Raw genomic sequence first — 14,380 nt, forward strand, 5'->3', positions numbered from 1 at the left:
GCTCAGCCCATACAGTAAGTCTTCCCCTTACAAGAACTTTGTTTCAAAGTACTTTACTTTTAAACTTAATTTATTTTAGAAAGCCATTTATCAGTTTGCATTTTGTGTAATATGTCTGCTTTTTATTTACTGATGATATTGCTGATTCTGTCTTATTTTTGTACATGAATTTTCTTAAAGTTAAGCCTGTATTTCTTTTTTTTTTTTTGTGAGGAGGACCAGCCCTGAGCTAACATCTGATGCCAATCTTCCCCTTTTTTCTAGAGTAAGACTGGCCCTGCACTAACATCCGTGCCATCTTCCTCTACTTTATATGGGACGCCGGCATAGCATGGCTTAACAAGCGGTGCATCAGTGCGCGCCCAGGATCCGAACTTGCGAACCCCAGGCCACCGCAGCGGAGCACGTACACTTAACCACTGCGCCACTGGGCGGCCCCAAGCCTGTATTTCTTAATCATTTATAAAAGTATCTATTGTGAAAAGTTATATAGGCAGAGGTGGTCTCGTTTTCCCCTACCTCTTCTTTTTGAGCCCCTTTGGCCTTCTTAGGTCTAGGCGTGCCCTGAGCTCTGGATTTTGGCTCACTCCATTTGCTCATCAGAATTTATTGGCCCCAGCCTCCATTTATTCAAGGCCCTGACTCCTGTTAGAAAAACCTGAACAACCACTCCTGAGCATTAACTCTCTTGTAGCGATATATTTCATTCTGATGGGAAGCTGCTTCGTGGATGTTAGAGGCCAGGGCATGAGATGAGACTTGTAGCACTATGATAGGCTGGAGGAGGGAGATTTTGTGACTGAGGTGGTTGGTAAATATCTATTCCATCTAAAGCAGATGAAGATTAGGTTGCCCATTGTGCACCTAGCACATATTAGACATGATGGATTTATAAAGTAAGGAGACAAAAGGATTCTTGCCTCTAAAAGCATTTTTGCCTTTTCATTTTTTTATAAAGTGAAATGCTACCACAATTATTCTGTACGGGAGTCCTAAATGTGGCTCTCATCTATGTGATCACTTGTTGGAAGGGAAGAGGTTAACACTAATGAGTGGATACTGTACTAGTATTAATTGACTAGTACCATCTCATTAATGTTATCTATAAGAAGTGATCTGCATTTAGAGATAAGGAAACTAGCTAGAGTTCAGAGCTTTAGGTCACCCAGGCAAGATTCAGACCCAGGTCTCTCTGACTTTGTACTTTACTATCTTTCTATGACGGCATGCTCCTTTCCAGTGCGTGATGGAAAAATTGAGTGTTCGGGACATATATAAAAATTTTTGGAAGGCAATATAGATTATGCGGTAGTTGTGTATATGTGCATTTTTCTGGTGGTATAGTGAGTATTTATATATTCATTGTAACAATGTTTGGCAGGTATTATCTACTACAATTCTTATTTTGTGAATGAGAGACTGACGCTCCAAAAGATTAAATGGTCGCACAGATATCAAGGTGCAGAGTCAGGACCCCAATCCAGGTCTTTAGATTTCAATTATAATCCTTCAGGTTTAGAACAGAGTCTGTATCAGAGGTCATACACTGGAGGCCTGCTTGCAGATGTGTTTTAAATTTAAAAGAGTTGCCAACATTTAAGAACCAGGAGATTTCACAGAAAATCTCTGCTTTCTGGCTTTTCTTGAAAAAATGTGGAGAGCTGGCCACAAGCCCAGAACTGAGTAGTAGTCGCCTCTTTTAGTCTGGCCCCAGTCTCCAGTTGACCATAGCCATTTACACACTTTACTCATTTCTATCCACGGGCTTGACCCTTGACGACTTTGAATTTAGGATTTCTAGACTATGCCATGTCTCTGGAAACCACTTGATAGGGGCTGGGAAGTGTAGTGGTAACAGTGGCAGTTTATTTCTATTTGAAATTTAGTCCAAACTGAAATATTTTCAATACCTTTAATAAAATCTCAGAGCTGAGGGCCGGCCCCGTGGCTTAGTGGTTAAGTGCGCGCGCTTCGCTACTGGCAGCCCAGGTTCGGATCCCAGGCGCACACCGATGCACCGCTTGTCCGGCCATGCTGAGGCCTTGTCCCACATACAGCAACTAGAAGGATGTGCAGCTATGACATACAACTATCTACTGGGGCTTTGGGGGAAAAATAAATAAATAAAATTATAAAAAAAAAAAAATCTCAGAGCTGGAAGTGATATATGCCATTTACTAATAATGATTAGTATTCTATGGTGCTTTATACTTTACAAGGTGCTTTCACATAATTTTGTTTTATTTAATTGAAATCTCTTATTTTCCAAAAGGGGAAACAGAGAGATGAAGTGACTTGCTCAAGGTCACAAGTTAATTAGCCAGAAAGCCAGGACCAGAACTTGGCTCTCTTTATTGTGTGAGAGCACTCGTGAAGCGGCCTGCGATATGACTCTTTCTGGGAGATGCCCTGGGCTTCAATTTGAAGACAACTCCTTGAGGCAGAGTCCTTGAGCCTCTGGGACTGTCAAACTGGCTGTTTGTTGTTACACTAATTTTTCAGCTTAGAATGTTATCTAGTGAATTGTTTAGTTTACTCATGGTAGGCTGTGGTCACACTCTCTTTTAAAAATTATTTTACAATTTTTTGGTTACATCAGAAACTAATATTTAAACTTTTAAAACTTTCCCCCTTTTTCAGAAGTACTGAAATGCTTCATTTGGCTGTGTTACATTCTAGGAAACTTTGTGTCTATTCTGTCTCAGGTAAGAAACATTTTTTTTCTAATGTAGAATTTGTATTAAAAACTAGGCTTCTTAATATTATATAAGAATAGATATTCTCTAATGTTGACTTGGTAGAGAACACAAAACATTTGGTTGAAGGTTTTCTTATCTTGGTTAGCATTTTCCCATTGTTCATTTATTCTTTCAGGTACATAGGCAATTACATTTTCCTGGTCTGCTATTTCCATGCATACTTAAATTTCTAGTAGAGGGTTCCTTATAATCTCTTTCCTTCTGGGGATTGTGTCCTGAATTGCCTGTGACTAATAGAGGCCAATTCTGGGTACTTAGACTCTTAAGACTTGGGTCTTAAGAAATGTTCAGTAGCAACAACAAAATTCATTAGATGCTGAGTCATAGTGGTTTAAAGTACATTTTCTTTGGTGAACCTCAAGTGTTTTCTTTTTAAAGTTCTAGTTTCTTGGCTTTTGGTTGTCTTCACTCAACCAGACCTCAAGGCACTTATTTGAGGCTTAATCAGGTTTCATTCTCAGACACAGTTCTGTGGGTACAAATATAGTAGTTAATTGTGGTTTGGTTTCAGCATTTTGGTCTTTATTGAATATAAAAGGTAACTTAAAAAAATTTTGTTTCAGTTATTACATAAATTTTAGTTGAAGTTGAGAGAATTATTTTTACGGATATCAATATTGGGGAAATTTTTTGTGGATACAATAAAGCTAAGTATCTATGGGCGTATTCCTTATACAAAAGATACTCTCCTTTGGAGTTTGCTGTAAATATTAGCTTTTAGGATTTAGATTTCTCACATTCATTCTCTTGATTTGGGCTTTCTTTGTATTTTGCTTTCCATTTGAGTAATGATTCATATCTACTGTCACTGAGTTGTATGTTCTTAGATAGTCTCTTTTTGCGGTGAAGATCTGTTAGATTTCAAAGGCAGACTTGGTAACCTGGCATATGGTATATAGTAGGCATACTTATTGAATGAATGAGTGAACTGATTTCTGGGTAGTGCTGAGGCAATTGGTAGGAGCTCATTATTACTCTCTACCCTGTGTTATTTTCTTCCTTTCTTCTTTTCCTTCTCTGTTACTGCTATCATTTTCTTTGTTTCTTTTTTTTAGATTTTATTTATTTTTATTTTTGCTGAGAAAGATTCGCTCTGAGCTAACATCTGTTGCCAATCTTTTTCTATTTTTTTCCTCCCCAAAGCCCCAGTACCTAGTTGTATATTTTAGTTGTGAGTCTTTCCAGTTCTTCTATGTGAGCTGCCGCCACAGCATGGCTACCGACAGACCAGTGGTGTGGTTCCACACCCAGGAACTGAACCCGGGCCACTGAAGTGGAATGCCAAACTTTAACTGCTAGACCATTAGGGCTGGCTCACCACTATCGTTTTCTATTCCACTGTGTTTACATTAGAAGTTCAATATGGTACCTCTCATTGTCATTGTTCAACACTCTCATTGGTTTCATGGTAAAAGATGTTGCCTCTTCTAGTGATAGGGCAAATAATTAGTGTTCCAGAGTAAATGAAGAAGGTGTGATAGAGGCTACTTTATTGCATGTTGTTCTTCTGTTTTCCGTCATAAGCCTGTTAACTGTGAGTGATATTTTTTTTGTTAAATTTTTTGTTTATTGCAGTAACATTGGTTTATAACATTGTAAAAATTTCAGGTGTACATCATTATACTTCTATTTCTGCATAGATTACATCATGTTCACCACCAAAATACTAATTACAACCCATCACCACACACATGTACCGAATTATCCCTTTCACCCTCCTCCCTCCCTCCTTCCCCTCTGATAACCACCAATCCAATCTCTGTCTCTATGTGTTTATTTATTGTTGTTATTATCCACTACTTAATGAAGGAAATCATATGGTATTTGACCTTCTCCCTCTGACTTATTTCACTTTGCATTATACCCTCAATGTCCATCCATGTTGTCACAAATGCCTGGATTTCGTCGTTTCTTATGGCTGAGTAGTATTCCATTGTGTATATATACCACAGCTTCTTTATCCATTCGTCCCTCGATGGGCACTTAGGTTGCTTCCAAGTCTTAGCTATTGTGAATAACGCTGCAATGAACACAGGGGTGCATGTACCTTTACAAATTGGTGTTTTCAAGTTCTTTGGATAAATACCCAACAGTGGAATAGCTGGATCATATGGTAGTTCTATCCTTGATTTTTTGAGGAATCTCCATACTGTTTCCCATAGTGGCTGCACCAGTTTGCACTCCCACCAGCAGTGTATGAGAGTTTCCTTCTCTCCACATCCTCTCCAACACATGTTGTTTCCTGTCTTGTTAATTATAGCCATTCTGACGGGCGTGAGGTGATATCTCATTGTAGTTTTGATTTGCATTTCCCTGATAGTTAGTGGTTTTGAAGATCTTTTCATGTGTCTGTTGGCCATCTGTATATCTTCTTTGGAGAAATGTCTGTTCAGGTCTTTTGCCCATTTTTTAATTGGGTTCTTAGTTTTTTTGTTGTTGAGATGCATGAGTTCTTTATATATTTTGGAGATTAAGCCCTTATCAGAAGTATGGTTTGCAAATATCTTCTCCCAATTGTTAGGCTGTCTTTTCGTTTTGTTGATGGTTTCCTTTGCTGTGCAGAAGCTTTTTAGTTTGATGTAGTCCCATTTGTTTATTTTTTCTATTGTTTCTCTTGCCCGGTCAGACGTGGTGTTTGAAAAGATGTTGCTAAGACCGATGTCGAAGAGCGTACTGCCTATGTTTTCTTCTAGAAGTTTCACAGTTTCAGGTCTTACATTCAAGTCTTTAATCCATTTGGAGTTAATTTTTGTGTATGGTGTAAGGTAAGGATCTACTTTCATTTTTTTGCATGTGGCTATCCAGTTTTCCCAACACCATTTGTTGAAGAGACTTTCTTTCCCCCTTTGTATGTTCTTGGCTCCTTTGTCAAACATTAGCTGTCCATAGATGTGTTGGTTTATTTCTGGGCTTTCGATTCTATTCCATTGATCTGTGTGTCTGTTTTTGTGCCAGTACCATGCTGTTTTGGTTACTATAGCTTTGTAGTGTATTTTGAAATCAGGGAGTGTGATACTTCCAGCTTTGTTCTTTTTTCTCAGGTCCTTTAGCTATTCGGGGTCTTTTGTTGTTCCATATAAATTATAGGATTCTTTGTTCTATTTCTGTGAAAAATGTTGTTGGAACTTTGATAGGGATTGCATTGAATCTATAGATTGCTTTAGGAAGTATGGACATCTTAACTATGTTAATTCTTCCAATGCAAGAGCACAGAATATCTTTCCATTTCTTTGTGTCTTCTTCAATTTCTTTCAGCAATGTTTTATAGTTTTTGGTGTACAGATCTTTCACCTCTTTGGTTAAGTTTATTCCTAGGTATTTTATTCTTTTTGTTGCAATTATAAATGGGATGGTAGTCTTAATTTCTCTTTCTGCTACTTTGTTGTTAGTGTACAGAAATGCAACTGATTTTTGTATGTTAATTTTGTATCCTGCAACTTTACCATATTCGTTTATTACTTCTAAAACTTTTCTGGTGGATTCTTTAGGGTTTTCTATATGTAAAATCATGTGATCTGCAAATAGTGACAGTTTCACTTCTTCCTTTCCAATTTGGATCCCTTTTATTTCTTTCTCTTGCCTGACTGCTCTGGCTAGGACTTCCAGTACTATGTTAAATAGGAGTGGTGACAGTGGGCATCCTTGTCTGGTTCCTGTTCTTAGAGGGATAGCTTTCAGTTTTTCACCATTGAGGATGATATTAGCTGTGGGTTTCTCATATATGGTCTTTATTATGTTGAAGTACTTTCCTTCTATACCCATTTTATTCAGAGTTTTTATCATAAATGGATGCTGTATCTTGTCAAAGGCTTTCTCTGCATCTATTGAGATGATCATGTGATTTTTATTCTTCATTTTATTAATGTGGTGTATCACGTTGATTGATTTGCGAATGTTAAACCATCCTTGCATCCCTGGAATAAATCCCACTTGATCATGGTGTATAATCTTTTTAACGTATTGTTGTATGCGATTTGCTAGTATTTTGTTGAGGATTTTTGCATCGATGTTCATCAGTGATATTGGCCTGTAATTTTCTTTTTTTTGTGTTGTCCTTGTCTGGTTTTGGTATCAGGGTAATGTCAGCTTCGTAGAATGAGTTAGGGAGCTTCCCCCCGTCCTCAACTTTTTGGAAGAGTTTGAGAAGGATAGGTATTAAGTCTTCTTTGAATGTTTGGTAGAATTCCCCAGGGAAGCCGTCTGGTCCTGGACTTTTATTTTTAGGGAGGTTTGTGATTACTGTTTCGATCTCCTTACTGGTGATTGGCCTATTCAAATTCTCTACTTCTTCTTGATCCAGTTTTGGAAGGTTGTATGATTCTAAGAATTTATCCATTTCTTCCAGATTGTCGAATTGGTTGGCATATAGCTTTTCATAGTATTGTCTTATAATCTTTTGTATTTCCGAGGTGTCTGTTGTAACCTCTCCTCTTTCATTTCTGATTTTACTTATTTGTGCCTTCTCTCTTTTTTTCTTGGTGAGTCTAGCTAAAGATTTGTCAATTTTGTTGATCTTTTCAAAGAACCAGCTCTTGGTTTTATTAATTTTTTCTATTGTTTTTTTGGTCTCTATTTCATTTATTTCTGCTCTGATTTTTATTATTTCCCTTCTTCTACTGATTTTGGGCTGTGTTTGTTCTTCTTTTTCCAGTTCCTTTAGGTGCATTGTTAGATTGTTTATTTGAGATTTTTCTTGTTTGTTGAGATAGGCCTGTATCGCTATAAACTTCCCTCTTAGAACCGCTTTTGCTGTATCCCATAAATTCTGGCATGTCGCATTTTCATTTTCATTTGTCTCCAGGTATTTTTTGATTTCTTCTTTGATTTCTTCGTTAACCCAGTCGTTGTTCAGTAGCATTTTGTTTAATCTCCACGTATTTGTGGCTTTTCTGATTTTCTTCCTATAGTTGATTTCTAGTTTCATACCGTTGTATTCAGAAAAGATGCTTGGTATTATTTCAATCTTCTTAAATTTATGGAGACTCGTTTTGTGGCCTAATATGTGATCAATCCTGGAGAATGTTCCATGTGCATTTGAAAAGAACGTGTATTCTTTAGTTTTTGGATGGAATGCTCTGTATATATCTACTAGGTCCATCTGTTCTAGTGTGTCGTTTAAGGCCAATGTTTCCTTATTGATCTTCTGTTTGGATGATCTATCCGTTGGTGTAAGTGGAGTGTTAAAGTCCCCTACTATTATTGTGTTACTGTCTATTTCTGTTTTTATGTCTGTTAATAATTGCTTTATATATTTAGGTGCACCTACCTTGGGTGCATAGATATTTACAAGTGTTATATCCTCTTGTTGGATTGTTCCCTTGATCATTATGTAATGCCCTTCTTTGTCTCTTTTTACAGTTTTTGTTTTAAAGTCTATTTTGTCTGATATGAGTACTGCTACCCCAGCTTTCTTTTCATTGCCATTTGCGTGGAGTATCTTTTCCATCCCTTCACTTTCAGTTTATGAGTGCCTTTAGGTCTGAAGTGTGTCTCTTGTATGCAGCATATATATGGGTCTTGTTTTTTTATCCAATCAGCCACCCTATGCCTTTTAATTGGAGCATTTAGTCCATTGACGTTTAAAGTAGCTATTGATAAGTATGTACTTACTGCCATTTAACGTTTTTTTTCTCAGTGTTTTAGTAGTCCTTCTCTGTTCCTTTCTTCTTCTATACAGAATTGATGGTTTCTCTAGTTTGACCTCTACTGTCTGAAATCTCTACTCTTTAACTCCCCTCCTCCCTCCTTTTATGTTTTTGATACATATCTAACCTCTTTTTTATGCATTTGTATCCGTTACCCTCTTATCATGGAAATAGATAATTTTTCCTATTTGTGGTCTTTTCTTTTCCCCTTAAATCAGTCCCTGTAACATTTCTTGTAGCACTGGTTTCTTGGTGACAAACTCCTTTAATTTTTGCTTGTCTGGGAAATTTTTGATCTCTCCTTCCATTTTGAATGATAACCTTACTGGGTAGAGTATTCTTGGCTGTAAGTTTTTTCCTTTTAGCACTTTAAATATATCATGCCACTCTCTTCTAGCCTGTAAGGTTTCTGCTGAGAAGTCAGCTGATAGCCTTATGGGGCTTCCTTTGTATGTAACTTGTCTTTCTCTTGCAGCTTTTAGGATTCTCTCTTTAATTCTGGACATTTTGATTATGATGTGTCTTGATGTGGGCCTCTTTGGCTTTATCTTGTTTGGGGCTCTCTGTGCTTCCTGTACCTGGATGTCTGTTTCCTTCCTTAGGTTAGGGAAGTTTTCATCTATTATTTCTTGAAATAGATTCTCTGCCCCTTTGTCTCGCTCTTCTCCTTCTGGGACACCTATAACACGGATGTTAGTGTGCTTGATGTTGTCCCAGAGGTCCCTTAGACCGTCCTCACTCTTTTTAATTTTTTTCTCTTTTACTTGTTCAGCTTAGGTAATTTCTTCTAGTCTTTCGTCCAGCTCACAGATGCGTTCTTCTGTATCCTCTACTCTGCTTTTGAGTCCCTCTAGTGAATTTTTCATTTCCAGTATTGTATTCTTCATTTCTGATTGGTTCTTTTTTATATCTTCCATTTCTTTGTTGACATTCTCACTGAGTTCATCTATTCTTCTCCCCAGATCAGTGAGCATCCTTAACACTCTTTGTTTGAACTCTCTGTTGGGTAGGTTGCTCATTTCTGTTTCACTTAGTTCCTTGTGTGGGGTTTTGTCCTGTTCCCTTACTTGGAATGTATTCTTTTGCCTCCTCATTTTGCCTCTTTCCCTGTGCTTGTGTCTATGTATTAGGTAGGTCAGCTATGTCTCCTGCTCTTGGATAGGTGACCTTATGTAAGTGATGCCTTAGGAGGCTTCCAGTGTGCTTCCCTCAGTTCTCAATGTTCTAGGGGTGACCCCTATGTGGGCTATGTGTGTCCTTCTGTTGTGGCCTGTTTGCTCTCCCTGTAGGCACCCAGGGAGGCCGAGTTATGCTCCTGGCCAGCTGTTGTAATGCTCAGCTGCTTGTAGTTGTTGTGTGCCCTTCAGTCTCTTTATCAGGTGTGGGGAGCCCCAGCACAGTTGGCTGCAAGTTCTAATACCACATTTGTGTTGCAGTATTTCTTTTAAGTGAGTAGGCCCCCACCGTGGCAGGTTGTTAGGCTCAGGGCCTTACAATTGCTGTAAGCCTCTAGCCTATTAGGTCTCTTGTCAGCTCTCTGAGGATTGCAGCTGGGTGGGGCTGGCCTCAGGCACAGGAGCACCCAATTGTTTCAGGCTTTGGAAGGTGGGGCAAACCCCCTGTGTGGGTCTTTGAGAAACACAAGTCTTCTGCAGCTGACAAGCCCTGCCGCCCACAGGTCCACAGACACAGTCAATACAGTCCTGCCCCGTGTGCGTGCCCCGACCCTTCCAAGCGGACCCAGTCTCTCCACGGCGGGAGCCCCACACACTCTGCCACCGCCCCACACTCTCCACTTGCTCCTTGTGCACACCCTGCCCCACTAAAGTCGGCTCAGTTGCCAGGCTGCAGAGAATCCAGTCACCAATCTATGCAGGCCCACAAGTTGCCTGAGGGCTTGTTGTTGAGTGGGGCCAGTGTCTAGGGTGGGCTGCCTGCCCTGGCTGAGCTGGATTAAATCAGTGCTCTAGCGGGTGGGGCAGACCCTGGGCTAGCAGGCCTCAGGGAGAACTCCAATGGCGTCTGTGTCAGCATGCCCACACCAGGCCACAACAATGGCCGCCACCAATGTCCCAGTCCCTGGAGAGGTCTCACCTCTCACCGAGATGCACTCAGGGCCTATTAGATGAGTCTCTTTCACCACAGCACTGTGCACCTTTCTTTCTGGTGATTTTAGGATGCTTTCTGAAACGGGTGAGTTTGCACACGGGCCCTTTAAGAGCCGGTTTTAGTTTCTTTGTGAACCAGTTTTTCTTGGGGTACTCCCCAATGTTTTAGTAGCAGGCAAAGTCAGATATTATGCCGCTGGTCTCGATTGTGCTGGGTCCACAAAATGCCCACAGCGGGGACGCTCCTGGCTCAGGGCCCCGCGCCTCCAGGGAGGGCTGTGTACCTGTGGGCTGCTCCCGGCGGCCGTGAAGCTGGCGGCTTGTGAAGGCGGCGTTTTTCCTCTCCAGAAGGGAGTTTCTGCCTCTTCTACCTCAATTAGGATTGTCCGTTGTTGCAGGAGTTCCTCTTATCCAGTTTTCAGTTTTGTCTCATGGGTAATTTTCCCACAAGTAGTTGTAAATTGGCTGTGTCCGCGGGAGGAGGTGAGTTCCGAGTCTGCTTACGCCGCCATCTTGAGTTCGCCCCCCTGTGAGTGATATTTTATTAACTGGATTACATAGGCCATGGAGGAGGAGAACTTGCCCACGGTTACCCCTAATACTTCTTGAGGAATTGGTCCCTTCTGGAGGCTCCATGAGGGCTCTAAGAGAGCAGGAGAAGGGAGCATCCTAGAGACTAGAAATGAGGTTAGACTCTTGGCCTTCCCTGGTCCTGTTTGAACGATGGCCCAGAAAGGCGGAAGCCTTTAGAGTTCCACTGGAACATAGGGCATAGACTAGGGATAAAATGTGTTTATCAAAAAAGCCGACTGAAAGAAATTGGCATGTTTGGTCACAACTTGTTTATGAGACATTGGTATCTTCCTTCAAATTAGTGTTGAAAATGAAAATTATTTGCCATGAGAATGGTGATTTTATCACTCTTTTATTCTTTGTACTCATTTATAAGCTTTGTATTCTCTGGGGACAAGGAGTTGTCCAAACTACATTCCCTTATGCCCCACCTCACTTCCTTTCTCTGTCTCTCATTTCTTCAGCCTCTTATGATATTCGTAGGCTGACAATTTGTATATTTTTCCTGGCTTGGCTTAAATTGAGAAGCAGGGAAGTTAATGTTTTTGTTCTTCCGAATATGTTTCTTGAGGTTCCAGACTGAACTTTTACCTAGCTTTTACTGTCATAGGGGAAGCATAAATATTTTCTAGTTTAAGTAAAACCATTGGTGTCAGCAGATGAAAGTGTTAGTTGAACTTGACATCCTTACCCCCAATTGCCCCCTCCCCAAATATTTTTTGTTTTCTTTTATACGCTGTGTGCTTCTAATACAGATTTGAGGCAAACTAGAGGAGACCTCCTGGATACACCAAATGTCTCTAAATAGTCAGAGGCTACTGTGCTGACTTTTTGGTGGGTGATGTGTCATCAAATGCATGCTTAATACAGAATAACAGCAGGCAGGGTCTTGCTGACCTGGAGTTAGCCCATCTTATCATACTCTGGAAAGGGAAAAGCATCACATGGCATCTCACATTCCTTTCTGATGGGCTTCAGTTTCTGGGTAAATGGTTACAGATGTGTGAGCTTAAGCCGTACTGATTATGTTCTCTTAAATATTCTTTTCCAAAAATTGTATACTTTTCAACAAGCATTTATTAAGCATTTGACATATTTATAGAATTTTAATGTTTGCCATGAGAGGGCCAAAATATGTAGTCTTTACTTTTGACAGGTTTATATAATCTAATTTGGTTATTTTACACAATGAACCTTTTAACTTACTCTGTAATGGCATTTATTTTGTTTAACATCATTAGATTTCTCAGTAGTTATCCAAAATTGCACCAAAAACTGTTGTCAAGGTGACCTTTGATTTTCCAGAGAATGTTTTTTGTTTAAATCAGATCTTGTTTAAATAAGGCCAACAGCATAAATGTTCTAATATCCTTTTACTTTTTAATTGATGAAAATTTATATTAACTTTAGCTGTAGGTAGACTGTAATTATAGATATACACTTACTATATTTGGTCTGTATATCTAAGGGCGCAACCTGTGACGGTGATTTTAATCTTGTGTCATTGATGCTTCTCTAGAAAAAAAAAATGGTCAAAAATTTTAGATTTTCAGATACTACCCTTATTCCAAGGTAGCATCTAAGGAAGAGAAATTGTCTTTTGTTCTCCATAGATGCACTACTCGGTTTTAAAGTGCTACCACCTGAAATTTAAAAATTTACCAATGCGTTTGGTGCTTTTTCAGAACACACATCCCGGTGTCATTTCATGCCAGGTTTGTTTAAATATTGACTGCTGACCCTCGTGTTCCCTGGCCTTCCGGCCAGCAGGCGTGTATAAGTGCATTCCTTACTCAGAGGGGTTGATCTGGTTTTAGGGGCAGAATGAAATTTGTAATTTATGTAGGGACAAACCAAATGTTTCTCGGAACTTCTTTTCTGGTTTGTTGGAGGCTAGAACTCTTCTCAGGTTAATGCTGTGAGTTATTTAGTTATTATTTTTTTTTCTCTCCCCATGTCGTTGTGATTACCCCTCAGTTTCCTAGACCTTACTGATTTTAGTACCATTTAGATTCCAGAAATCGTTCATCTCCTATCAAGGTTAGCTGGCAAATTTGAGTCTTTCTCTTTGTTTTTTATTCTATTGGTATGTGAAGTCTATTATCATTTTCAGGGGCATAGATCCGAGTAGAAGTGATTCTCCTCCAAGAAATCCTCCCCTGTTAGTTTTTTTCTTTCAACCTTCCACCTTCCAAATGAGGAAGAGAAGGGCAGGCTGAGAAAGGTGGACGTGGAAATGACATATTCTTGCTGCTGCTTTTTTTGGGGGAAATTGTCATTGGCTTACCAAGTTCCCTGAAAGTTGTTAAATGGTGGACAACCGGGCACCAGGATATATAGTGCTGGCTCTAAAGACCTAGTTTGAGTACTGTGTCGTTTACCAGCTGTGTGATTTTGGGGAAATTAAAAAAAATTTTTTTGAAATTAAGGTGCCTCAGTTCTAAAATGGAAATAGAAATATTTCTATACTTATAACCTCAGTGTATGTTGATAAATCCTTCTGGACAAAAAATAGGTAAATGCTCATGGATAAATATGTATACACACACACATATATATTTAGGTTGTTTTAATGATCTAATACTATCCAGTTTGTGGACTGTTTCATTTACTGTATGATATTTTAAGTTTTTCTTTGACTTTTGCATTTTCGAATGAATGACAAAGATGCTTCTTTATGGAAAAATTTGCATTCTGAATCCTTTTTCTTTCCAACACTTCTTTTAACCATAATGTTCTTGCCTGATCACTGGGATGTAGCTCCAGCTGTAAGTATTCTAGAAAGCCTGACAACCAGAGAGTAAAATATGGGTAAAGAATCTTTTCTTATTTGGAAAGAACTAGTGAGTGATTGTAGCACATATGATCTGTTAAATGCAGAGACAGTATTTTTCTTTGTTTTGAAGGAGATTCTTCTTGGCAGACTTAAAATAAAACATATTGTCTTCTTTACTTGCTGAGAGAAACTTTAGAAGATTTCTCCATTAAATTAGAATATAATGTATTAGGGGCTTGAGTATTTTGAGAGTTGGGACAGAAAGTTGAATTGCTTAAAAGTGTGGGGAATTTTTTTCTCAGACACTTTGAGTAATGTCTCTGCTCTGATATTGTTTATAAGTACAAGGAACTTAACCTCATTTATTTCAGAGCTGAAATTGGAAGATTTTGTTGTTATTTAAATAATTATACTTTACTCAGACATAATGGAAATAGATAATAAAATGTCACCGAGGGTAGTATTTCATCTAATGGTATAATCTAGCTGTGACTTAAATTCTTTTAACTGTGCTGGCAT

General features: G+C 39.0%; 1 protein-coding gene across 2 annotated transcripts in view; it reads left to right on the forward strand.

Annotated features, from left to right (window-relative positions):
- Window positions 1-14,380, forward strand: part of BBS9 (Bardet-Biedl syndrome 9) — a 433,858-nt gene that overhangs the window by 27,281 nt on the left and 392,197 nt on the right. For both annotated transcript variants that reach the window (XM_058528025.1, XM_058528034.1), the window contains exon 4: window positions 2,641-2,705. In XM_058528025.1, coding sequence (XP_058384008.1) covers window positions 2,641-2,705 — 65 coding nt within the window. The remainder of the gene's footprint in view (window positions 1-2,640; window positions 2,706-14,380) is intronic.

This window comes from Diceros bicornis, chromosome 3, assembly GCF_020826845.1.
Source record: "Diceros bicornis minor isolate mBicDic1 chromosome 3, mDicBic1.mat.cur, whole genome shotgun sequence".
NCBI classification, from domain to species: Eukaryota; Metazoa; Chordata; class Mammalia; order Perissodactyla; family Rhinocerotidae; genus Diceros; species Diceros bicornis.